Source organism: Lygodium microphyllum, chromosome 21 (assembly GCF_053477565.2).
Source record: "Lygodium microphyllum isolate KBCC chromosome 21, Lygodium_microphyllum_v1.1.10, whole genome shotgun sequence".
Taxonomy (NCBI): domain Eukaryota; kingdom Viridiplantae; phylum Streptophyta; class Polypodiopsida; order Schizaeales; family Lygodiaceae; genus Lygodium; species Lygodium microphyllum.
The window spans coordinates 19,594,670-19,620,603 of NC_141155.1; the positions used below are offsets into that span (position 1 = coordinate 19,594,670).

The 25,934-nt window shown below is 42.1% G+C and overlaps 1 protein-coding gene and 1 pseudogene across 1 annotated transcript in view; one reads left to right on the forward strand and one right to left on the reverse strand.

Moving 5' to 3' along the window:
* Positions 1-1,013: 1,013 nt before the first annotated feature.
* Positions 1,014-25,934, forward strand: part of GSH1 (glutamate-cysteine ligase) — a 102,742-nt gene continuing 77,821 nt past the window's right edge. Inside the window, exons 1-5 of the mRNA XM_087661470.1 lie at positions 1,014-1,702; positions 2,016-2,166; positions 2,360-2,467; positions 2,551-2,643; positions 2,794-2,877. Of these exons, the coding sequence (XP_087517596.1) occupies positions 1,440-1,702; positions 2,016-2,166; positions 2,360-2,467; positions 2,551-2,643; positions 2,794-2,877 (699 nt within the window). The 5' untranslated portion in view covers positions 1,014-1,439. The remainder of the gene's footprint in view (positions 1,703-2,015; positions 2,167-2,359; positions 2,468-2,550; positions 2,644-2,793; positions 2,878-25,934) is intronic.
* LOC148017792 (uncharacterized) lies at positions 14,812-16,764 on the reverse strand (annotated as a pseudogene).

A 25,934-nucleotide genomic window follows, 5' to 3' on the forward strand; every position in this document is an offset into this window, starting at 1 on the left:
AGTAGGGTGGTCGCAGAGAACTGGGAGGCTTCTCAACATTCAAATCACGATGATGTATTGACCTTATTTAATGTAGGGTAGAACCCTGGCTCATATTGTTTTAGGGGACTGGAATGGGACTTTACCCTACGAGTAGAGAGGTCGAGCGATGCATCCCTCTCGTTTTCCATTCTGTGTGAACCAAGTGCGATATGAGTCCGCCTCGGTTTAGATGCTCTGCGCAAAGTAGATCCAACGCTAGAAGGCTGTAGAATGACTCCCATTGATCTATGAAAAAGTGTCACGCCAATTAGTTTCTCACTTTGACATGGAGCAAGCTCTCACATTTTGTTAGCAACTTTCATTGTGACAATCATCTGTAAACTTGTTGGTTTGACCACTTGCTTTTAGAACTCGGACCTTTTGTTCATCCCACTAGCTTGAGAGTGATGTGACTCTTATGGGAGCTCAAAGATTTGCAGTGTATCACGAGTGTTTGTCCCATTAGCCCTAGGGTGACACGGTTGTTATGGTTTGCGGTGCAATAGGATTGCACCTAAGGATGAAAAGGAGGGTCACTTGACTTGTGGGCTGAAATCATTCAACCCAAAATTGTCCACTCCAATCTTGGTGGATGTAAATATTACTTACACTAATACAATGCACATTATTAAGAAAAAACAGTGTTGAAAGGCAAGTAAAGCACATTATATAAAATATCAAAAGCACCATGCCATTAGGAAGTTAAGCAAGTGCTTCACTCCTTAGACTCTTGGAGACTAGGAAGTTGGAGTGTCTACTTGTCTTGACTCTACAGTTATTGGAAAAGAAACAAACAACTGCCAACAAGGACAGCACACTCGCAATGTGCGCGAGAACGCCCTCCAAGAGTGCCACGTGTTGAATAAAGTGCTGCCGGAGCTGACAAGACTCCATTAGAGCCATCCAAATGAAAAGAAAGGATCTCGCTTCTGAGATTCTCAATCTCAATAATTAAAGTCTAAAAGAGCGGGCCTTCAAAAGATTCTTGAAAGGCTCGTGAAGTCGCCAGGCTTTGATCATTGATGCACACGGGTCATCGGCATCATCATCATCGTTACCGTCATAGTCATCATTTGTGCTGTGGTGGAGCCGTCGATCAGCCTCCCTTCGGACGACGAGACAGCGCGGAACACTGCAGCGAGGGCGAGCTTCACCCTCTCAGGATACAGAGCTTGCTACACTGTAGACAAGAAAAGCCTAGGCCAACGTTTCAGTCGTCGTGCGCACTTTTTGGGGGGCCTGCCACAGAAGCTTGCCCACTGTGACCGCACGGTTCGCCCCACCTTTGCCGCGCCGTGACCTAATAGCAGGATTGGCAGAATTCACGAACAAGCCTTTACCATGTTTTAGGTCTACGTACAGGTCCGAACAGGAAGGCTTTGCGAGCTTTGCCGCCTGTTCCCTCAAGCTAGGACATCATGATGCGAGTTATGGAGCTTCATGGCGGGCATCGAGCATGCTCTCTCGTTGAAGAAAAGCGTGCTTTGCGGAGCAGCATGTTTTGGCCTGTCCCTAGGAGGGTAAACGAGGCTTTGAAAATGGTGGCGGATAAACACAGAAAGCCTTTAAGGATCACAGCTAGTGCCCCAGCAGAAGAGGTTGCTACAGCTACTGAGCCTTTGACTAAGCAGGACCTGATCGACTTCTTAGCTTCCGGATGCAAGCCGAAACAGAAATGGAGGTAATGTAGTCGGGAAGATTTCTCTAGAAACAACCGTCTACTTACAGGAACACTTAAAGAAAGTGGGAGGATGGTTGCAAGTCCATATTGCAATTTCAACCAACAGGAGAATGATTGCATTGGTGTGCCGTGCATCTGCATGTGATTATGCATGGCTTTTACATTTGGGCATGCTGGGAAAGATCTTAGCAAAGACACTTATTTTGAGGTTCTGCAGTTGCCATAGAAGCTCCTTCCAAGAAACCCTACGGCTTGATTTAATGTTGTTGTCAACCATGCTCAATGTTACACATCTGAACAAGTGTTGCTGCAGGATAGGAACTGAGCATGAAAAGTTTGGATTCGAGTTGGGGACTTTGAAACCCATGAATTATGATCAGATTGCACAGCTACTAGAGTCCATTGCAGAACGATTCAATTGGAAAAGACTGACAGAAGATGGTCGCATCATTGGACTTACACAGGTGTATAAGCATGGGTATTTCAAAAAGATTTGAGGGTTCCACTTGAGTGTGGTTTTAAAAAGGCTATTGTGTGATAGACTATCTACAATATCTTCTGTGGTAGACTGTGTGCGTAGTCATGGTTGAGTAGGCACATCCATTAGAACTGTGTATACTATTCATATGAGTGATGTTTGTGTTGTCTGTGGAGCAGGATGGACAAAGTGTCTCTCTGGAGCCAGGAGGTCAGTTTGAGCTCAGTGGTGCTCCTCTGGAGACACTGCACCAAACATGTGCTGAAGTTAACTCTCACCTTTACCAAGTAGGATGTGGAAATGGGAAAAAGGTTATTGTAAAGATTGGAGTCTCTGTCTGCTGATTCCATGTGGTGATCTGCATATGCAGGTCAAGGCAGTAACAGAGGAAATGGGGCTTGGATTTTTAGGAATTGGATTTCATCCTAAATGGCCCATCAGTGCCATCCCAATTATGCCGAAGGTTCAATTCTGCTACAGTCTTTTCAGTTAAAGATGCTGATAATCAGTGCGAATTGATGTTTGACATGTCACTTCTCACTTAAAAGCTTTTCTTTGCTGCGAGCACATTGAGTCAATCGATTCTTGATGTAAGGTGGGGATTTTCTTGCAGGGCAGATATCAGATCATGCGGAACTACATGCCTAAAGTGGGCAGTCACGGCCATGATATGATGTTTCGAACATGCACAGTTCAGGTATGTGCTGAATTTTTCAGCAAAGGATGATTGAGAGGTGGTAAAATCCTGTCAGTTGAGAGGGGTGTTCAATTTGTGGTTGGCTCTTGCTTACCTTCTTCTAGTGTACGTTTTGATTAAAATTCCCTTGTGTAACATGCCTGCTCAGTTGCTCCAGCAGTCCATCAGAGTTGAATAAGCATCACATGCACTTATTGATTGTCTCCATTGTTTGGGGATTTTTGTGTATAACCAAAAGTCGCAGGTGTAAAAATTACATGGCACAGGGAATAGAATTTGAGTAAGAGATAGAGAAAGAGAGTACACAGCATATAAGAGGAGAACATAATTTATTTAACTTCAAACAAGTTAATACAAAGATGACTTTGTCCACCCTTGGGCTTCCAATGTGAAGCTTAGATGGCGATCTAAATAGAAGATAAGTGAAGAGCTTAAGGCTAGTTGGAATAACTTAGATTGGGTGAAAGAATAGATCATGAAAGTTGTGAAGGAGTCTACCCTTTGTAGCCTGTGAAGGGGTCATGATGCATGACCTTCCATATGCACCTGTGTTTGTTGACCTTCCATGTGTAGATGTGTCTATTGACCTTCTGTATGCACGTGTATGTGGACCTTCCATGTGCACATTCACTAGTTGGCGAGGGAATATTCCTTATCCCTAGTTAAGGGCTACTCCCGCGGCCCTCAAACCCAAAATAGGGGTTCCTGATAACTTCCTTACCGTGCAACTCGATGTGGTGTGTCTCAAGTTGCTACCAGCTTTAACTACTCTGTCTAACCTAAAGGCTAGACCTGCAATAGTTACCTTTTGGCCATCTGGCCATATAGACCTCATTTGACATACAAGCTAGGACCCGCCGATATCCAGGCTCACACATGGCTTCTCCTCATGATGAGGGCCTTACAACTTTGAGCACCATGGATCATTGGTGGCACCTTACGAGTATAGGCTATTGAGCATATCTAACACTCTCCTCAATGTCCACTTGTAGGTGAACTAACGCCTCGGTCCAATGCCGAGTCTCTGAAGATGAACTTGAAGCGGATCCTTCGAGAGTGCTTTGGTGAAGATATTTGCTCCATTCTCCTTTGCTGGACAATAGACTAACTCCACTATCCCATTCTCGATCAAATCATGCACAGTGATATTGGATCTCTATATGTCTTGTGTGTGTTTGAAACGTTGGATTCTTGGCAATGGCGATATAACTTTGATTGTCACACCTTAGCACAGTTGGGTCTTCATCCTGCACTCCCATATGCCATACGATCCTCCTTAACCATACTGCTTCACATGTAACAAAACAGGTTGCCTTGTACTCTGCTTTGGTAAAAGACAATGCTACTGTTGGTTGCTTCTTAGTGATCCAAGAGAAAATTCCTGAATTAGAAAAAAAACAATAATGAGAAACTGACTTTCTGGAATCACAGTCTCTTGCTCAATGTGAGTCATAGTACCCCACAAGAGAAGTACCGGAATTATATGTGATACCATAATCAAGAGTTTCTTTCAAGTATCTAAGCACTCCCATCCTAGCCTTCCAATGACCCTCACGGGGTTGGTTTGAAAATCTGCTCAAAACTCCAACAACAAAACTAGTATCTGGCCTAGTGTTGCATAAGTAGATTAAGCTGCTGACCAACCTCTTGTACCTCCTAATGTTTGCTAGTACTAATGTATCCTCAACGGATAACTTTGCATTGATCTCCATAGGTATAGCTATCTTCTTACACTCAGTCATACCAAATGCTTTCAAAATCTTTCATGCACACTTCTTCTGAGAGATGATCTTTCCTGGCTCTTGCTAGACTTCAATCCCCAAACAATAGTGCAACAAGACCAAGTTTGTCATTTCAAACTTGGAGCTCAAATCCTTTTGAGTTTGGTTGATCATATCTTCATAGTCACTTGTAATAAGAAAATTGTCCACATATAGAACAATAACTATAGACTTTTTACCATCCATGTAGACATACAAGTTAGTATCTGAGGCACATCTTTTGAAAACTTATCTATCCGTTGGTATCATACTCTAGGGGCTTGTTTTAGCCCATACAATGCCTTCTTTAGTTTACACACTTTGTACTCAGAATGGGGACCTCAAACCTTGGTGGCTGAACCACGTATACCTCCTTTTAAGGTCGCCATTCAAGAAGGTTGATTTAACATCCATTTGGTAAACTAGCCACTTATTGTGGGTGGTTACTGCAAGTATTGTGCGAATAGTGGTCATTCTGGCAGTTGGACCAAATGAATCTTGAAAATCAAATCCTTCAACATGTGAAAATTGCTATGCAACTAGTTTGGCTTTGTACTTTTCTAAGGTTCCATCAGCCTTGTACTTGACCTTTTAGGCCCACTTGGTGCCAATAAACTTTCACTTTGGTGGCCGATCTATGAGCTCCTAAGTGTCATTCTTCATGATGCTATCATACTTAACTTGCATAGTTGCCTTCCATGTTGGATTTGCAAGTGCTTATTCCAAGTTGGTTTGCTCCGTTACTTCTCTCATAATCTTAGCTATCAAGGCCATATTGACTATGTGAGTAGAAGCTATTATTTGCTTCTTTATTCTTTGAGACCTTCTTGGTCCATCTGCCTTCTCCTCAATAGATGTGGGCATATGATTATTTTGGTCATAGAGCTGCTTTACCCATCGCGGCAATGGCTTTTCAATGGTGTGATGTCAGGTTAGTGAACTTTCTCTTCATCATCCGAAGATGATTCTTCCTCCTCCTTAATGATAGGGATATCTCTTAGGATAGGTTCATAGTGGACTACTTCTTCGCTTGATAAAATGGAAGAACTTGCCTTTTCCTCCTCCACTGTATGCGGCTGCTCCTTGAACACCACATCATGGCTTGCTACGATCTTCTTTGCCTCTTGGTCAGACAATTTGTAAGCCTTTTACTCATCAATGTAATCCAAGTAAATACATTTTCTACTTTTTGGTTTTAACTTGTTTATTTTCTCATCAGGAGCATATGCATAGTATTCACATTCAAAAGTTTTGAAATGTATGACAAATGGTTTCTTACTAGTGTAAGCCTCATGAGGTGTTTTTTCCTTGAGAGGCTTTGTGTAGCTTCGATTGAGAATATAGACTGCAGTATTTATAGCTTCGGCCCAAAAATGGTTTGGTAATCCCTTGCCTTTTAGTATGCACCTTGCCGTCTCCCCAATGGTGCGATTCTTGCGTTCCACAACACCAATCTGTTGAGGTGTATGAGGTGTCGACAATTGACGCTTGATCCCTTTGGTCTTGCAAAAGTCTTCAAACTCCTTTGAGTTGAACTCACCATCATCATCTATTCTAAATTTCTTCACATTTTTCTCTGTTTCATTCTCAATAAGTTTTAGCTATTTTTTAAACTTACCAAAACCTTGAGCCTTATCATGAAGGAAGTACACCAACATCTTTCTACTGTAGTTGTCGACGATCAACATGAAATAAGAAGATCCTCCTAAGGCTTGTGTAGGCATCTTATCGCACAAGCCAACATGTATCAACTCTAGAGGAGCATTTGCTCTATTCTTGCTTTCTTGTGGAAATGCATTTTTCTGTTGCTTGCCCATCATACAAGTTTCACATGGATCCTTCAATTTAGAAATTGCAGGTAGATGAGCAACCATACCTTGCTTATGCATTTTCTTCAAAATTGCAAATTCAATGTGTCCAAATCTTTCATGCCAAAGCTTACTTGTACCCACTCTAGGGGTGGTTGTAAGATTACTTAGCTCATACAGGTTGTTCCTCCTTTCTCCTTTGCCATAACAACTTTGCTAGAGCTGTTAAGAATTTTTGCACTTGTCTTGTTGAATCTCACTTCACGACTGAGATTAGTTATGGCAGTAAATGATAATAGATTTCTCCTAATTTTTGGAACATATAACACATTTGAAAGCTTTTTGACTTCACCATTTGTAGTAACAAAGGAAATAGTACCTGTGCCCGTAGCAAGGTATTTTGTATCATTTCTAATTGTCACAGTGATGGATTCTTGTAGAGGTTGCATAGAACTATATAGACCTTTCTTGTTGGTTATGTGATGGGATGCACCACTATCCAATACCCATGAATTAGTGGTAGATTCTTCTTGTGTCAAGAAACACACTTTGTCATAAGGACATGTATTTTGGAAACCTCACTTAACATGTGGATTAATTTTTAATCACATGATTAAGTAAATGTTGCACATGTGAGGTGCAACTGGGGTTAGAGTAAATTTACGAGCCTGGGACCCCAGAAAATCACAGGATGTCAAAGGCAAAAGTTGCTATAAGTTATGTTGCATAGGTACTTGGTGGTATCTAGTGTCAATTGTTGGCCTAGGTCATTCATTTGGCCATAAGTGTCAGTTGGTGACATTAGAGATGTGGCGTTTAATGGTACCTAACACCGATCCAATGGTCAAAGATGGCATAGAGAGACTCGGGAGTGGAAGATGCCTAGCCAATTTAATTATTGGCTAGTCAGATTATTTTTTTGGGCACCGAAATAATTATTAGATTAATTTTCAGTAATTAAAGGCAGATAATTAATATTTAATGATGGATAATATTGGAAAAACCATTTGGGAAGGCTGCCACTAGGCAGTCTTGCCCATACAGATTGATAAATGTTGAAAAAGGAAAAACGAGATCATTGTTGCTACAATGAATTTGGGAGAGCTGTGAGCTGCCATGGCCAGCCTATTTTCAGCCATTGCAGCCAACCATGAGTGAGTTTTGAGGAGGCGATTGCAGATTCGGACCCTCCACAGCTGGGCGGTTGCATTCAGGTACAAGATGATAGCTGATTTGGATGTCTCAGCTGTAGGCGATATCATTTAATGCTGTTGTGGTAGGGCAACAACTGCATTTGACTGATTTTTAGTCATTCTTTGTGACAAAACTCTGAATTTTCTCTCGCTACAGCTTTTTCTCTCATCTCCCAGCCATTTCACAGCCTTGCTCCGAAGATCTTAGCATTTGGACCCTTGGAGGTTGAGAAATTGTAAATTTCTTTGTTAAGGTTTAGCAGTAGCCTCGGGAAGCATGCCAGAAATTGGAAGCTCCAATACTTAGATTTTCAGGGTTGAAGGTGAATTTCAGCTAGATTCAGGTGGAGGACTAGCCAGCCATTGAATTTGGGGCATTTCCATTGTCTATGAAGTGGGTGAAGGCCAATTATGTGCCCGAATCAAGGGGTAAAACGGATTGAAGACTTGCTGGTCACTTTGGACAACAAGGGGAGTTTGGATTGTGAAGGGGATCGGGAGAATCCCATTGTAAATCAACTTCTTCTTAAATAAACCTAAAGAAATACTGAAAGGGGTGCCAATTTTGGGGCCAATTGGGTGTGCATTGTCCAAGATCAATAGGTAAATTTGTATTTTCAGATTTGCATTTATTGTTTGCTGCTGTAATTAAGTTGTAATTAGGGATTTACCACCCATCCACGGAAGGAAGGCTGGTTTCATGGTTCCATTGCCAGGATACCATCAAATCCTTTGAATTGGTAGGCCCGTGGTACTTGATTGCAACTTGGGACGATTGGATTATTGCTGAAATTGTTCTCAGCAGTGAATTACTGCAAGCATGTCTTCACATGGTGATACGGGATCAAGTGGAGAGGATGCATTACTCCTTGGTCAATCACGTGGTGAAGGGGGAAATGCAATGATTGATGTTGGGCATGGTTCTCAGCATGGACAGCATGCTGAAAATGTGGGAAATGACCCAAATGTTGGCACTTCAATGCATAAAGAGGCTGATGATCAGCAAGGGGCTGAAGAATTTGATGATAGCTTCAAGGATCGAATGTGTACAGCAACAAATCTTTTTGCTGAATTGGCAAAGGATCCCTAGTTTACTCGATTCTTGAATGCCCCAAAGAAGGTGTAAAGGCAAAGGGAAGAAGACACCTTCTACAACTTCGGGATAGCCACGAGCCCAAAATGCCTGATGAGCACAAATAGTTGGTATCCGTGGGGCAGCAAGTGCAAATGCATGGCCAACTTGGTAGTGCCAATCCATGGGAACATGGGTAGCAAGGCAATTATGCATATGCAAGCATGGGACAGCAAGGATACTTTGGTGGTGGTACCATTTCTCATACTATTATTGGACAGGCACTGCATACGGGAATGTATGGCACAAGTCCCTATGGTATGCAGCAGCCAATGCATGGCTCACAACACCCAATGTATCCAGGTAACACAAGTGGAATGCCTAATCCCATGTATGGCAGCATAGGCATGATGCTTGGGGCACAAAGCGGGCCATATGGATATGTATCGGCACCCCCAGGGACTGTTGGAGCACAAGGATTTGGTGCTGGTCGTGTAGGTGCTTCAAATAGTACTGGTTTTTATGCAAATACAGCCAATGCACCCTTTTTGCAGCAGCCCATTTATGATAACTTTACTCCCATAGGTCTGCTGAAGGACTGATGAAGGGTGGCAAAAGCGTGAAGTTTGAGCCTTTCAGTGGTGCACAAGATAGGCTGAAAGCACTTGTTTTTATTTAATAGTTTGATGCAAGGTAACTTCACAGAGGCATCTAAGATAAGTTGCTACTAGCTTTAACTACTCTGTCTAATCTAACGGCTAGACCTGCAATAGTTACCTTTTGGCCATCTGGCCATGTAGATCTCATCTGACACACAAGCCAGGACCCACCAATATCCAGGTTCACACATGGCTTCTCCTCATGATGAGGACCTTACAACTTTGAGCACCATGGATCATTGGTGGCACCTTACGAGGGTAGGCTATTGAGCATATCTAACACCCACTAACGCCTTGGCCCAATGCCGAGTCTCCATAGATGAACTTGAAGCGGATCCTTCGAGAGTACTTTGGTGAAGATATCTGCTCCATTCTCATTTGTTGGACAATAGACTAACTTCATTATCCCATTCTTGATCAAATCATGCACATAGTGATATTGGATCTCTCTTGATATGGCAGCCCGTTTAGGCATCAGAGAGGATGAGATGGGGCCTATGGGTGAGATTGGCATGGCATGCAAGGGACGTGCATTGCTAGTCACTCCTATCATTGGAAAGCTTCATTTGCACATTCAAAGTTATGTAAACAGCAAAGAGTTTTTTATTGCTCCATTGGAAGGATGTGATGTCTTGCTTGGTATGCCTTGGTGTCATCGTGTGCATGCAGTGATTGATACTCGTGATAAGATTGTGACCGTCTTCCATAGAGGCAAAGTTCATACTTTGGATATAGAATTGAAAGAGGAATTCGTCCCTGTTGTATCTGAAGTGCTATTTCCAAAGTAATGAAAAATGATCTTTTAGCTTCTGCCCCCCTATTTTGCACACAAAAGAAAAGATCTTTGAGGCTGATCACTATGTGAAAAGCATGGATGCAACTTATCAGAAGGTTAAGTATGCGCTTCAAAGATCACAGGTTAAGCAAAAGAGAGCAACTGATTGTCATAGGTGTGCTTTGCACTTTGCAGAGGGCAATTATGTATTGCTGCAATTTGAAAAGGCACGGCTGGAAAAGATGAAGGGCAAAGAGCGATTGTATCCAAAGCTGTCTATGAGATATTATGGGCCATTTCAAGTGTTGGAGAGGATTAGTGATGCATGCTATAGGCTGAAATTGCCTCCACACTGGCAGATACACAATGCCTTTCATGTGAGCTTACTTAGACCTTTTCATGGAGATGTGCCAGAGGATGTATCTGTTGAAATTCAGCCGGAGATTGAAGAGCTCGAGAAGGTACTTGGTGAAGTTTCAGAATTATTCACCAATGGATGCCAAATGGATGGAGGAGGATGACTTGGCAAATCATCCTCAGTTGTTGCAGCTTTACCTTGATGCTTTCTAGTTAGAGCCGACTTTAGTTCAGGCTCAATCAGGTTCAGTAGTGCAAAGGTCCAGAGTATTACTTCATGCTTGTGAGGGAGCTAGCAACTCCGCTCCTCAGTAATGGACAGCTCTAGAAGTAGTGGATCTTGAATGTATTCAGCCTACATTCAGGGTACTGTAGGTGAATAGTATGTTTGCCAAGAGATCGCTGTTCAATGTACTAGTCACTATGTTTGGTATGCAGATCGGTATGGTTTTCATGTGAGAGTGCGCAATGGAAGAAGAAACATGAACACTGAGGGAGAGAGAGAAAGAGAAAGCAAAAAATGAAGAAAGAAAATCTGCACTGACTGTAATGAATGCTGAATACAAAATTGTGGACTGATCAGTCCTTGCATGCAGCCCAAAGCATCAGTGAGGGCACCAGATCAGGCTGGAGACAATGGTAGCACCAATGTTGGAGTGGGAACAGAGGAGTGTGCTGAAATCTACAGAAGAAGTGAATGAGATTTACAGGAGGGGCAGCTATAAATAGCCCCCAATCATCGAAACTGGCCGACCTGCCCATAATTGTTCGGCCTGCCCATAATATGGGCCGACTGCACAGAACACAAGCACAAGAAATGCCAAAGCTCCTCTGTCTATTGCCAGACTCTGATAGGAGCCCACAATCAGGAGCTGATAGGCTGGCAAAGAAAGAAGACCGGCTAACATTTCACTACAACTTTGAAATTGTACATTTGCATCCGTTATGCTTGGGTGTGTAATCAGTTATGCTTGGTATGGCATTGGTTATGCTTGGTGTAGCGTCAGTTAATGATCATCAGGGGCTGATTATCGAATGTTGGTTTTCAGCGTATGATCATTAATATTCAGTGGCATTCAGCTGGTTTTGTGGACCTCAACATGTCTTATGATGCCATTGATGTTTCATCCATGGTTTATGCTTGGTTTTTGGTATACTATGGTTTGGTTTTGCTTGATGAGTTGAGCTCATGAGAAATGGACATGTCGTATGATAATCTGGCAATGTTTTTGAGATTCTTTGTGAGTCTTATGTTATGTTATGTTGGCTGGTAATTTTCAGTATATGTTGGGCATATGGAATGGTTGAATAGAAGTGCACAATGTTGTGTTAACTATGATGCCCTATGGAAATTTCAGTGTAGTACTTTGCTTTTGATGCATTTGGCAGTGCAATCGAGGACGATTGCAAGGATTTCAAGGGGAAGGGCTGTCGTGAGGACATGTATTTTTGAAACCTTACTTAACATGTAGATTAATTTTTAATCATATGATTAAGTAAATGTTGCACATGTGAGGTGCAACTGGGATTAGAGTAAATTTACGAGCTCGGGACCCGAGAAAGTCACTGGATGTCAAAGGCAAAAGTTGCTATAAGTTATGTTGCATAGGTACTCGGTGGTATTTGGTGTTAATTGTTGGCTTGGGTCATTCATTTGGCCATAAGTGTCAGTTGGTGAGACTAGAGATGTGGCGTTTAATGGTACTTGATACCAATCTAATGGTCAAAGATGGCATAGAGAGACTCGGGAGTGGAAAATGCCTAGCCAATTTAATTATTGGCTAGTCAGATTATTTTTTTGGGCACCGAAATAAATATTAGATTAATTTTCAATAATTAAAGGCAGAAAATTAATATTTATTGATGGATAATGTTGGAAAAACCATTTGGGAAGGTTGTCATTTGGCAATCTTGCCCATATAGACTGGTAAAAGGCTGAAGAAGAGGAAAAGCGAGATTATTCTTGCTCTAGCAAATGTGGGAGAGTTGTGAGCTGCCATGGCCAGCCTATTTTCGGCCATTGCAGCCAGCCACGAGTGAGTTTTTGAGGAGGCGATTGCAGATTTGGACCCTCCACAGCTCGGCAATTGCATCTAGGTACAAGGTGACAGCTGATTTGGATGTCTCAGCTGTAGGCAACAACATTTAATGCTGTTGTGGCAGGACAGCAGCTGCATTTGATTGATTTTCAGTCATTCTTCGCGACAAAAATCTGAATTCTCTCTCTCTACAGCTTTTTCTCTCATCTCTCAGCCATTTCATAGCCTTGCTTCAAAGTTCTCAGCATTTGGACCCTTGGAGGTTGAGAAATTGCAAATTTTTTTGTTGTAAATCCTAATTTAGCAGCAATCTCGGGAAGCATGCCAGAAATTGGAAGCTCTAAGACTTGGATTTTAGGGTTGAAGGTGAATTTCAGCTAAATTAGGGTGGAGGACTAGCCAACCATTGAATTTGGGGCATTTTCATCGTCTATGAAGTGGGTGAAGGCCAATTAAGTGCCTGAATCAAGGGGCAAAACAGATTGAAAACTTGCTGGTCACTTTGGACAGCAAGGGGAGTTTGGATTGGGAAGGGGATCTGGAGAATCCCATTGTAATTTGACTTATTCTTTAATAAAGCTAAAGAAATATCGAAAGGAGCACCAATTTTGGGGCCAATCGGATGTGCATTGTTCAAGATCAGTAGTAGGTAAAGTTGTATTTTCAGATTTGCATTTATTGTTTGCTGCTATAATTAAGTTGTAATCAAGGATTTACCACCCATCCATAGAAGGAAGGCTGGTTTCACACTTCCTTGATGGTTGCCACGAATAACTCTAGCTTGCTTCAGTTGTGTTGGCTGTCTCCTTCCCCTTACTTTTAAGAATACCATTCTTTTCATTTGCCTTCTTGACACGACAATTTACAATTGCATGTTCTTTCTTCTTATAGTAGAAGCACTCTCCTTGAAATTTCTTCTTACCATCCCTTTTTTTTTGTCACCATCATTTTTGATGGAGGAGCCACCTTTGCCTTTTGCATTGGCGGAGAATGCAACATCTCCACTGCTGCTTCCTTCTTGGGCTTTCAGCCTCAACTTCTCCTCCATTAATAATGCATAAAACTCCTCAAAGTCAAAGCTTGAGGTCTCACTTGAGTATTAAGGGCAATTACCAATCCATCAAACTTTGGTGAACAGATCCGAAGATACCTCCAAGCTAGCTCCTTGTTAGTCTTTGTATCACAGCGGCAACTATTTAGTCGTGCAAATTTTTAATCCGAATGATGAATGCTTTAGCTGTCTCTTCTTTAGAAAACTTCTCCGTTTTGCTAGTTAATTCTCCAGGTTTTGAATTCTTGTTTGATTTCATGTTTCGTACCGACTTCTTAGAACAGTCCATGCTTCTAATGCCTTGGTTATATGTTGAATCAAAGTCAAAACACTATCAGAACAACTTTTAACTAAGGCACATAGTGTATATGTGTTTCTTCGTTTCCAAGCTCATAGAAGATCGGCATTTGTAGGAATCATCACACTCGAATTTGATGGGTCGGGAGTCGGTTGTGATATTGGGTCAGTCCCCAGCACCGTTTCTAGGAGCTCATAAGAATCAAGGATTGTAGTGATTTTAAACTTACACAAAGTATAGTTTGTACCATCTAGCTTGCCTTCACTGAAGGTTGGTGGACGAATCCTCAGTGTTTGAATTGAATAGTTGGTACAACAGCATTGCCTCCAGAACTGCTTCCTAATGCGCTAGAATCGCTTGGGAAAGTCAACATCGTTCCTCCTTGCTATTGAAGCCTTTGCCTCTGACGTACTTCTTGATCTATGGTCCAGGGAAACGTCGCAACGGGAACGGGAATGGGAACGTCAATTTTCAAATGGGGGGGCGAAATGGGAATGGGAACGCCACATCATCAAGGGGATACAAGGGTACATGTTGCATAGTATCCTTCTTAAGAATATTTTAAGATGTGTATACTAGAAAGCTTTATTTATCAATATTTTAAGTTGAAGCTTGAAAGATAGAGATCTAAGAATCAGAATACCATTTTGAATTAATAATGGAGGCAAGATCAAACTTATAAAATATAAAAGATCTAAAGGTTGCATTCAGATTTGAAGGACAAAATGGAAAATACAAATTCTACAACAAGTAGAAGTGCTAAGAAGATAAAAAACATTGAATATTTGTCTCATCTAGAATTTCTTCCTCTTTATCATCTTCATTGATCTCATTGTCTTGAATCTCTTCGTCAGCATCCTCCTCTTCAGTCACAGCTTCTTGTACAGAAGCTAGATTCTATTTATCTTTATGAAAGCCAATTTCATTTTTGTAGCAAATGCAAGTTTGCATTAACAAAGACTAAATCATCAGCCTTTTGTGTGCCTAACCTGTTCCCCTTCTTTGTGTGGACATGGTTGAATGTGCTCCAAAGTCTTTCTAGTGCAGAAGATGCACAAACTTGGCTTAGGATTCTCATAGCCAAGTTTTACAACTCTAGAGAATCGGCCCCATAGTCCTCCCACCATGTAACTCCACCTACATGGAATCTATAGCATTTCAACAAAAAATAATAATAAGAAAAGTTGTATTGAAAATCAAAACCTTATATAAGTAGAAAAACTAAGACAATTGTAAATTACCTATCACGTTGGGTTTCAGGCCAGCCAAACATGCCTTCCTTTTTACGATAGCTTGTGAGTTGATCTTTGAATCGCCAACATTCCTCAAGAGTTTCCACCAACTTTTGAAGTGTGGAGTTCCAACCTCACATAACCTCAGCATCAGCTTGGAGTTGCCTTCCCTTATGTTTAAACTTTGGATCAAGCATATAAGCAGCACAATGAAGCGATGAGTAGTATTGGTTCCATTTTCTTATAGCAAGCTCCTTAATTTCTTGATTTTTGGATGAAGCAAGGTCAAGAGTACGGATGTTCTCATTGAGACAATCCATTGCTTCATACACCTTACCGATGTATGGGGCATTGCTATCCACTTTCCGCAAGAGATTAACTATAGGCAAGCATAGAAGAAGCAATTGCTTTGCTTCTTCCCAATACACATCTTGGGTCACAATTATGTAGCACAATTGACCCAATATTGTTCTTGAAGTAGGCCAAGTTGCCCAAGATAGAGCGGCAACCATGTGCTTTAGAGCTGGCCTCATATTGTAAAGGTGATGAAGCATAAGATAAATGTAAGCAAACCTGATTTCAAAATACTTTAGTAGCTCCTTTTTAGCATATTCTTTGTACAAGGCTAGAGAGAAGTGATGGTGGGTGACAAAAGAGATTATTTCCTTACCTATAATGATAATGCTCTTGATCCATGCTAGTCCTCCAATGCCTTTTAATAAATCATTAAGACAATGGGCCTTACATGGACTCCATGTAATATAGGGATATTGTTGCTCTGACAGAGCACCTGCAGCCCTATTTGTTGCCTACCCATGTGAGACAAACCGAATTACATTTTTCAGCCCCACATATTCAACTGCTTCTACCCATATCTCGCATAAGACAAGAGCTGTCTTCTATCGAGCGCCGCACTCTGTGGATTTTATGTAGAGAGCCTTGCCACAACATGCAACAAGGACACCTTCCAAGGAGTGGCTACGTATGTCAGACCAACCATCACCAATGAGACTTACCCTGTAGTTATCCCATTGTTGTTTGATTGGTGTGATGGCGGCCGTTATGTTTGGTCACTTCCTCGTGCAAAAGTTTCTCATGTAAAGCATCATAGGTAGGAGGTTGATAAGATGGGGCCAAATTGTGCAATTTTGGAAACCATCTCCTTGAAGAAAGGAGATGGTGCCACATTGAAGGGAATTCCACATGAGTAAAAAAAGCGCGCTACAGTTGCATCTACTTGAGCTTTCCTTTGTGGGTGCCATGCAGTGAACAAATTACTTTGTTTTGCTTGAGGGTTGGATGATGTGCCTTGTGTGCCACTACTTGTGCCTCGCAAGAAAAGTGGTCATTTGATTGGCTCCACTCTTACGGTTGTGACTTCCAGTGTTAGTAGTTGTAGTTGAAGGGATTGATGCTTGGATGACATGAGTGTCCTTTGGAGGTCCACTTTCTAGATACATCTTCACATCCGTCGCCATGTGAGCACGGTCCTCTGGGGGTATCTTGTCACAACCTTTGATACCATGTCCAGGAACATTAAGGAGATGCACCATCACTTGATCAGCACCTCCACCCCGTTTGATGCCACAAAAGTGACACTCAAAACGTCTTGCTCCACCCACCTTGCTATTGTATGATCCCATCACACTAACTTGTTGCTACGAATAGTTAGTTTGGGTCATTTCTTTCTCTTAGGGGGTTTCATTAAGTGGGTCTTCCGTGGTTTGAGGCCTCATTATGAGGTAAGAAGGGGAGAAACTGAGAGAGAGAGAGAGAGAGAGAGAGAGAGAGAGAGAGAGAGAGAGAGAGAGAGAGAGAGAGAGAGAGAGAGAGAATTGGAAGTGACTTAAGGCCGAAGTTGAGGGTGATTAAGCATGCTTGAGGCTTCAGATTAAAATGCAAGATGTGAGAGTGAGAAGTGTGCTTGAGACTTAAGCTGGCTACTGAATTGGAAGTGGCTTGAAGTTAGAATTGAAACTTGAAAGGCTAGTGGCTTGAAGTTGAAATTGAAAGGCTTGAGGCTTGAGGTGAGTTGGATTGATGCTTCGTGCACTTATTTATAGGATTAGGATAAGATATAAGGTAAAGGTTTGATGCTGTATTTTACTTTTCCAAAATATTTTGTTTTACACATATTCGGGGGAGAGAGAGAGAGAGAGAGAGAGAGAGAGAGAGAGAGAGAGAGAGAGAGAGAATCTGGGTGATCTGCTTTGTTAGATTAAACTTGAGCACTCTGTAAGCTGATCTATCATTGTGTTATGTGAATAATGAGAGGGAATAATTGTTAATGAGAGAGAGAGAGAGAGTTTGTTGTGATGTGGCATTATTCATGAAACAAACTACGAGTCATGTATTGCAGCTAGAGAGAGAGAGAGAGAGAGAGAGAGAGAGAGAGAGAGAGAGAGAGTTAGTTATATTAATGTCTACGAAAGGCCAAGGTGGCCTACGAGACCAAAATGTTACATACAAAATGTTTAGGAAACTTTCTAGGTCCCAGTAAAGCTACCATCTAATGCTATGATAAACTAATTGAGTAGGTATAAGGTGGTATATAGGCTGGGCATGATTCATATGTATTCCAAGTATGGTGTGGAACTGCTCATGGAGCTTGGTCATCCTAAAATGTCCCACATGGGTCTATCTAACATCGAGAGGCTGAATCGGCGGGGCAAGGCCCTCTAGGGGCGGCGCAATATCCTTTGTATCCTCGACATGTGGCTCCTGTGGGGGCGGGGGCCGGTTGGGCATGGGCACTGGGCTTTGCTTCTTGCCGTGGCTATGGCTAGGTGGTCCCCCGCAGCCAAGAGGTCAGTGGGGCTGGTGGGGGCTCAGGGGTGGGGATGGTAATTGGCTCTCAGTTGAATCCTGTGAGTAGGCGTTGGGCGGCTCCTTGTCTCTGTTCCAAGGTCCAGAGGAGATCTGTGTGGCGTCGTATTTCCAGCACATAGAGAGAGGGAGGGAGGGAGGGAGGGAGGGAGGGATTTTCTGTTGCAGCATGTGTGGTCAATGGTCACACTGATAGACTGTACTACTGTAGTCATTTGCCACAACTGAATAGAAATGATTTTTTGGTATAGAAGTGGTAGGTACCGATACATTTTGTATAGAAGTCCCAATAAAGCTACTATCTAGTGTTATGGTAAACTAGGTGAGTAGGTACAAAATGGTATACAGACTTGATACAATCTAGATGCACTTCAAGTGCAGTGTAGAGAGAGAGAGAGAGAGAGAGAGAGAGAGAGAGAGAGAGAGAGAGAGAGAGAGAGAGAGAGAGACTGTGTGTGTGTGTGTGTGTGTGTGTGTGTGTGTGTGAGAGATTTATGATTCGAATCTCTGCAACAGTCCGAGTTGAGATGAAACGGAAGAGAAAATGGGTATTAATGGTGCCATCATGACATTGTGGTGGTCATTGATTTTCTATTGGAATGTCCTGGATTCGTTCGATTGGCAGTCTTTAAGGAAAGAGTTTTAAAAGAAACGCATAACGTTTTATGTTATCCAAAAGATGTGAGAGTGCGGAACGGAAGAAGGAACTCGAACACAGAGAAAGAGAGAGAGAGTTTGCAAGAGAAGAAGAAAAGAAACCTGCATTGAACAAGGAACAAATGTTGAATAGAGAAGGAGGACTGATCAGTCCTTGCATGCAGCCCACAGCGTCAGTGAGGGCACCGGATTAGGCTGATGATGGCAACACTAAAGATGGAGGGAGATGACGGAGTCGGAGTGTGCACCTACCAAGGAAGGAGGGAAGATGATAATCTAACTGACTGCCAATTGGGAGATGGCTATAAATAGCCAAAAATCCCAAAAATTGGCCGACCTGAAATTTGGTGCCAAAATATGACCGACTAGCATTTAATGTTGGTAACATCTCTAGACAGACAGCATGTCGTTTTGTGATCTGGCAAGTAGGCGTGAACCAGGCAACACCAGGCGACAGCTTTCAGGCTCATGGCAGGTCAGTGATGACTGACTGGCGGCAGCTTTCGACTGCAGGCGACTGATAGGCGACAGCTCCTGTGGCGATTGGCAGGCGACAGCTCTTGTGGCATCAGGCGGCACTTTTCTCTTCTACAACGTGACTGCAAGGCGATAGGTCACGACGACTGCGGCTGGTCAACGGGAGCAGATTCGTCATTTTCTTTGCAAAATTTTTTAATTTTTTCAAAGGTTTCCTGCAAACAAGCCTTTGCCCATTGACGGGCGTTCGTGTGTGTAAGCACAATCATAATTTTGGGCAGGTTTAGGCCCAGAAATTTGGGGCTTTTCCCAGATTTGGGAGATTTCATGCAGGACAAGCAAATTTGTTTCGGAAATTGCAGGAATTTGTGACATTTTGTCCCCGAGATTTGGGGCTTTTCATGTACATGCACAAATTGGGCTGAAATTAACCCAATTTCTTGACATTGAGGCACATTGGACCCCGTGCAAATTGAGGCTTTTGCAATTTGGGCAAAATCTGTGTAGCATTTGGTCATTTTATGTGTGTGCACGTTGAATTCCGTGCAATTTGGACATCAACACTTGGTAAAATTTGGGGGTTTTACTGAAATTGCTTTATTTTGGCAAAATTGGATTGTCCTATGCATGACAGAGGAAATGCAGTGTGTGTTTGACGCTTTGAGCACAAAATTTTGGGGCTTTTGACCGTTCGTGTCAAATTTTATGCCCGTGGGTACACGTACAACAGAAATTGCAGCTGAAATTTTGGGATTTCTCATGTAATGTGATGCACATGCCCTTGGAACAGCTGTAGTCAATTGGATAATGCTGTAGCACTTGGTTTGGTGCTTCTGAAAACTTAATTACAGATCTGATATCTGTACTTCTGCGCGGTCATTTATTGCTGATTGGTACTTGTTTGTACCTTGGTCACTTGGGTGACAGTTTGGGCCTGCATTTGCTGGTTTTTTGGTCACATTTGGGCTGAAAATCATGGTTGGTAGTAATGACAGCAGTAATTTGATGCACATAAAGAAGCTTGAAGGCGCACATAATTTTGCAGTGTGGCAAAAACAATGCTACAATATCCTGTTACAAAAGAAGCAAGTAAAGCCGATCATAACCAAAGGGGCAAAGCCTGCGGGCATGGATCAGGACGGTTGGGATGAGTTGAATGAGCTTGCACGCTCAACCATAGAGCTATCGATTTCTGATGCCTTGCTCTTCAACATTGAAGGTTTGGACTTTGGATATGCTATATGGACTAGATTGGAAGAACTGTATGCACAAAAGAGTGTTGCAAGCAAAGTGTATTGGCTGAAAAAGCTTATGGATTTGCGTATGAAAGAAGGTACAGTAATGTCTACTCACTTGAGTGAGTTTAACTCCATTTTTAGCCAGCTGGTTGCCTTGAAGTTCATGATTAATGAGGAATTTAAGGCTACTTTCTTGCTTTGCACTCTACCAGAGAGTTGGGATACATTTAGGACTGCTATGAGTAATTCTAATCTGATCCTTTTGTATGCTAATGTAGAGAGTGCTCTACTTACGGAAGAGATGAATCGGCAGAACAATGCATCCAGTAGGTCTTTCAGTGCTTTGCATACTAGGGGCAGATCATAGCAAAAGGGCAAATATGATGGCAAGGGATGCAGTAAATCACATGGCAAAGATATTGAATGCCATCATTGTGGCAAGAAGGGTCACTTTAAACGTGACTACTACAAATGGAAGAAAGAGAAAGGAAAAGGCAAGAAGACAGATGATAGCAAGGAAGAGAAGAAGGATAGTTAGTCTAAGAAGAGCAGTGTAAAAATTGAAGAGGTGAATGTAGTCACTCATGACGGTGACAGTGGAAGTGACGTACTCTTTGTCTCTTTACACTTTGGTGCACATGCTTTACTTGCAGATACAGATGATGACATGCATACTTGGATTCTTGATTCGGGTGCTTCCTTTCATGTCACCCCTCATCGTGAGTGGTTCTCCGCCTATACAAGGGGTCAACACGGTGTTGTCCATCTTGGGGACAAATATACATGTGAATTGTAGGTATTGGCAGTGTGCAGTTACAATTTCAGCATGGCTCTGTCTTTACACTTTAGCATGTACGGCATGTACCTCAGCTTAAGAAGAGCTTGATTAGCACAGGGCAGCTAGATGATGATGGTTTTCATACCACCTTTGGTGATGGAAAATGGAAGATCTGTAAGGGATCTAGGATTATTGCCAGAGGTTGCAAGAGTGATACCTTGTATCCACTTCATGTATCTAGTGTGTATGACCATGTTGTTGTCGTGACCGAGTAGCCAAGCGTTTCTTTGTGGCATGGCCGGTTGGGACACATGAGTAAAACAGGAATGAAAGTGCTTTCTCTTTTGGGTTACTTGCCTTGTCTTCGTTATGCTGATTTTAAGCATTGTGATCATTGCATTTATGGCAAACATGCACAAACGTCACATAAAAAGTCTATTTCTTTGAAATCTTCTCCTCTAGAGTTAGTACATTCGGATGTATGTCAAATGCTAGGATTATCTTTAGGGGGAAAGAAATATTTTGTCACCTTTGTCGATGATGCTACACGGAAAGTATGGGTTTAGCCTATTCGTAGCAAGGATGAAGTGCTTGATAAGTTTAAAAAATTCTTGGCATTGGTAGAAAATCAGACATATAAGACTCTTAAGTGTCTTCGCTCTGACAATGGTGGGGAATATGTGTCCAAGGCCTTTCAGGCATTTTGTGACAGCAAAGGGATAAAGAGGGAGCTTACTACTCATAATCCGCCTCAAAATGGAGTTGCAGAGCGTATGAATCGGACCATACATGATAAAGTCCGTACGATGCTGTCTCATGCTGCATTACCCCATGGTTTTTGGGCAGAGGCTGTTATGACAGTCGTTAACTTAATTAATCGGTCACCAAACAAGTCTTTGGGAGGGGGAGTTCCCCAAGAAGTGTGGTCAGGCAAGCCACCTTCATATGCTTATCTGAAAGTGTTTGGCTGCGAGGCTTTTGTGCACATTCGTAAACAAAAACGCAGCAAACTTGAGCGAAAGTCCTGTAAATACATTTTCCTAGGATATGGTGACGAGGGTGAATTGGGGTATAAATTGTGGGATCCCGAGAAAAGGAAAGTAGTACGCAACAATGACGTTATCTTCCGGGAATATCGCATGCACAAACAGCCTGAAAAGATTGAGGAGGTCTGTAGGGTTGTATTCGAGGAAGAAATACCTTTTGGACAGCAAAATGTGCCCGCTGTACAACAGCAAATACCTGCTGTAAATGAACCTGTAAATGCAGGAAATGATGCTAGAAATGATCAGCCAGCTATTGCCCATGAAAATTAGCCATTACATGTGCAGGAACAGCCAGGACAGCAAGCTGTTAATGCTGATTTGTAGGCTGAAATGCCAGGACAGCATGCTGAAAGTGGAAATTTGCAGGAACAGCTAGCAAACAATGACCATTGGGTTAGGAGATCGTCTAGGGCTACTAGACAATCTAACAGGTTTGTTCCTGGTACAATTAATACGGCTGATTATGTCATGTTGACAGACTGTGGTGAACCGTCTTGCTTCAAGGAAGCAAATGGACAGACATGATAGCAAGAAATGGTATAAAGCCATGCTGTTAGAGATGGAATCTCTTGAAAAAAATGGCACTTGGGACTTGGTGCAGTTGCCTAAAGGGTAGAAAACCCTTCCATGCAAATGGGTTTACAAGATGGACACTTTTGGTTCTTCACCCAAGTACAAAGCAAGATTGGTTGCAAAGGGGTACAAGCAGGAACATGGAATTGACTTTGATGATATTTTCTCTCCTGTAGTCAAGATGACTACATTGAGAACCATTTTGGGCTTGGTTGCAGTTGAGGATATGGAGCTCATACAGATGGATGTAAAGATTGCGTTTTTACATAGTGATCTGCATGAAGACATATATATGCAGCAGCCTGAAGGGTTTGTTGAACAAGGGAAGGAAAAAATGGTATGTAAACTCAAAAGGAGTTTGTATGGGCTGAAACAAGCACCAAGAGAATGGTATTATAAATTTGATACATTCATGCAGTCCCAAGGCTTTCATAGAAGTCAAGTGGATCACTGCTTGTACACCAAGAAGGCAGCAGATGGCAGCCTGATTATCTTGGTTTTGTATGCTGATGACATGCTGATTGCTGACAGGGATACTCATGCCTTGGACTCACTGAAGCAAAGTCTTCATGGCAACTTTGACATGAAGGATTTTGGTGATGCAAATCACATTCTTGGCAACCGAATACTCAGAGAAAGATCGAAAGGCTTACTCTATCTATCTCAGCAGAAGTATATCTCCAAAGTTTTACAGCGTTTCAATATGGAGGGGGGGAAAACAATTGGGGTTCCATTGCCTCTATATGTGAAACTTAGTGCAGAGGACAGCCCTACATCTGATGATGAGAAGGCTGAAATGGCCAAGATGCCATATGCTTCAACTGTTGGCAGTTTTATGTATGCCATGGTTGCTACATGTCCTGACATTGCCTTTATAGTGGGAGTGGTTAGCAGATACATGGCAACCCCTGGCAAGAAGCATTGGGATGTAGTGAAAGGTATTATGAGATACCTCAAAGGCACAAAGGAGTTGTGCATCTACTTTGGAAAGCAGAAAGCATCTGTTGTTGGCTTTACGGATGCAGACTATGCTGGTCATGCGGACTGTAGGAAGTCCACTTCTGGGTATGTGTTTACTTTTACTGGTGGAGGAGCAGTCTCTTGGAGATCTCCAGGCTACAAAAGTGTATTGCATTGTCTACTACAGAGGCAGAGTATTTGGCTGCACTGAGGCATGCAAGGAGGCTTTATGGCTTTCACGTCTGGTAGGAGAGCTTGGCATCACAGAGTTACCTGTTCTCCATTGTGATAGTCAGAGTGCTATCATGCTAGCACGGAATCCTCTTTTTTATGCAAAGATAAAGCACATACAGGTGAAGTACCACTTCATTAGAGATGTACTTGATAGCAAGAGCATTGAGCTTGTCAAAGTGCATATAGATGATAATCCTGCAGATCTTCTCACAAAGGGTCTTCCAGCAGAGCGGTTTGCTTTCACCTTTTTCATATTTTCATTAGAGGCTAAAGTACCTTTCAGCAATTTTGCCTCATTAAACACAACATTATGACTGCGAATAATCTTCTTGGATTGAGGTAACCACATTGTGTAGCCAAATTCACCCTCATCACCATAGCCCATGAAAATGGCTTTGGTGGATTTTGGGTCAAGTTTGTTCCTCACCTCATCCCTAACATGCACAAAAGCATCATAGCCAAATATGCGTAAATGGTCATATGAGGCCGATTTGCTAGACCAAACATCCTCAGGGATGCCATTATTTAAGGACCTATTTGGAGAGTGGTTGCAAATGTGAACCGCGGTTTTGAGTGCCTCTCCCAAAAATTCACGAGGGAGATTAGCAATGGACAGCATGCACCGCACTCTTTCACATAAAGTCCTATTATATCTTTCAGCCACCCCATTTGAAGAAGGGCTGTAAGGGGCTGTAAGCTCTCTCTTAAGCATTTCAGCTTTGTACTTGTCCGAGTGGTCACAAATGCATGAAAAGTTTTAAAAACAACAAACACTTCACTTTTCTTTTTCAGCAAGTATACCCAAATCTTCTTGGAACAGTTATCAATAAAGGAAACAAAATATGCAACACCACCCAACGATTTCACTGGCATACGGCATACATGAGAATGCACAAAGTCCAAGACATTGGACTTACGAGAGACACCACAGTAAAATGAATTTTTTATTTGCTTTCCAAATTGATACTCATTACAAAAGTCAAGTATAAAGCCTTTTCCATAAACCCTCTTTAGAGAGGTAAGGACATCAAGTCCTTTTTGGCTCATATGGCCTAATCTCTTATGCCATAACTCCAAGTGGTTGCAAATATCAGCAACTGCAAGAATCTTGCCATTCAAGTGCAAGTCAAGTTGACCAATAGATAGTAAACTCTTTTTAATGCTAGGCACATATTTGACATCTTTCAACACAAGCTTTTGACTATTGTCTAAAGATAAGTGTATAGTGCCAATCCCATCAATGTTGCAAGCATGGTTATTTCCAAGATATACCCTTCCATAACTGCTTGCATTGAATATAGCAAAACACTCCAAGCAAGGAGTTACATGGAAAGAGGCACCAGAGTCTACAATCCAAGTCTGAGTGACACCATCATCAACTGACAATAGTGCATCAATCACATCAGCCTTGGTAATCTGCATATCCTACATGTGACATACAAGGGCATCATAATCAACTGCACATAATACATCAGCCTTTGTATCCGAAAGCTCCTCTATGACTACACTGAAGGCCATATTGGCCTTTACCTTGCCTTTGCTTGCCTCAGATGCATATGTCCTATTCTCCTCCTCCTTTTTCTATACTGTGTTCTTCTTTCTCTCTTGTTCCTTCTTGTAATGTCTGCAATCAGGCTTCTTGTGGCTCTTCCGACCATAGTAATAGCAAGTAATGTCACTCTTTTCCTTTCCTTTGCTTTTGCTTCTGTTTCTCTATTCTACATTTGCATTTTTCTTTTCAGCCCTGCCTCTTACATTATAAGCTGAGTTGTTGCCTTCTCCACTAGACGTACGTCTAATTCCTTCATTCAAGATTAAACCCCTCACCCCATCGTATGAGAGATTGGGATTATTGCTGAGAGAAACCACCAAGTTCTGCCAAGAATCAGGTAGTGTCATGATAAAAAAGATCGCCCTCAACTTATCATCAAAATCCAAATTTGCATTCTTGAGTTGATTTAAAATACCTGTAAATGCACTCAAGTGCTCAGCTGCAGGCTTTGACTCATCCAGTCGCATATTCA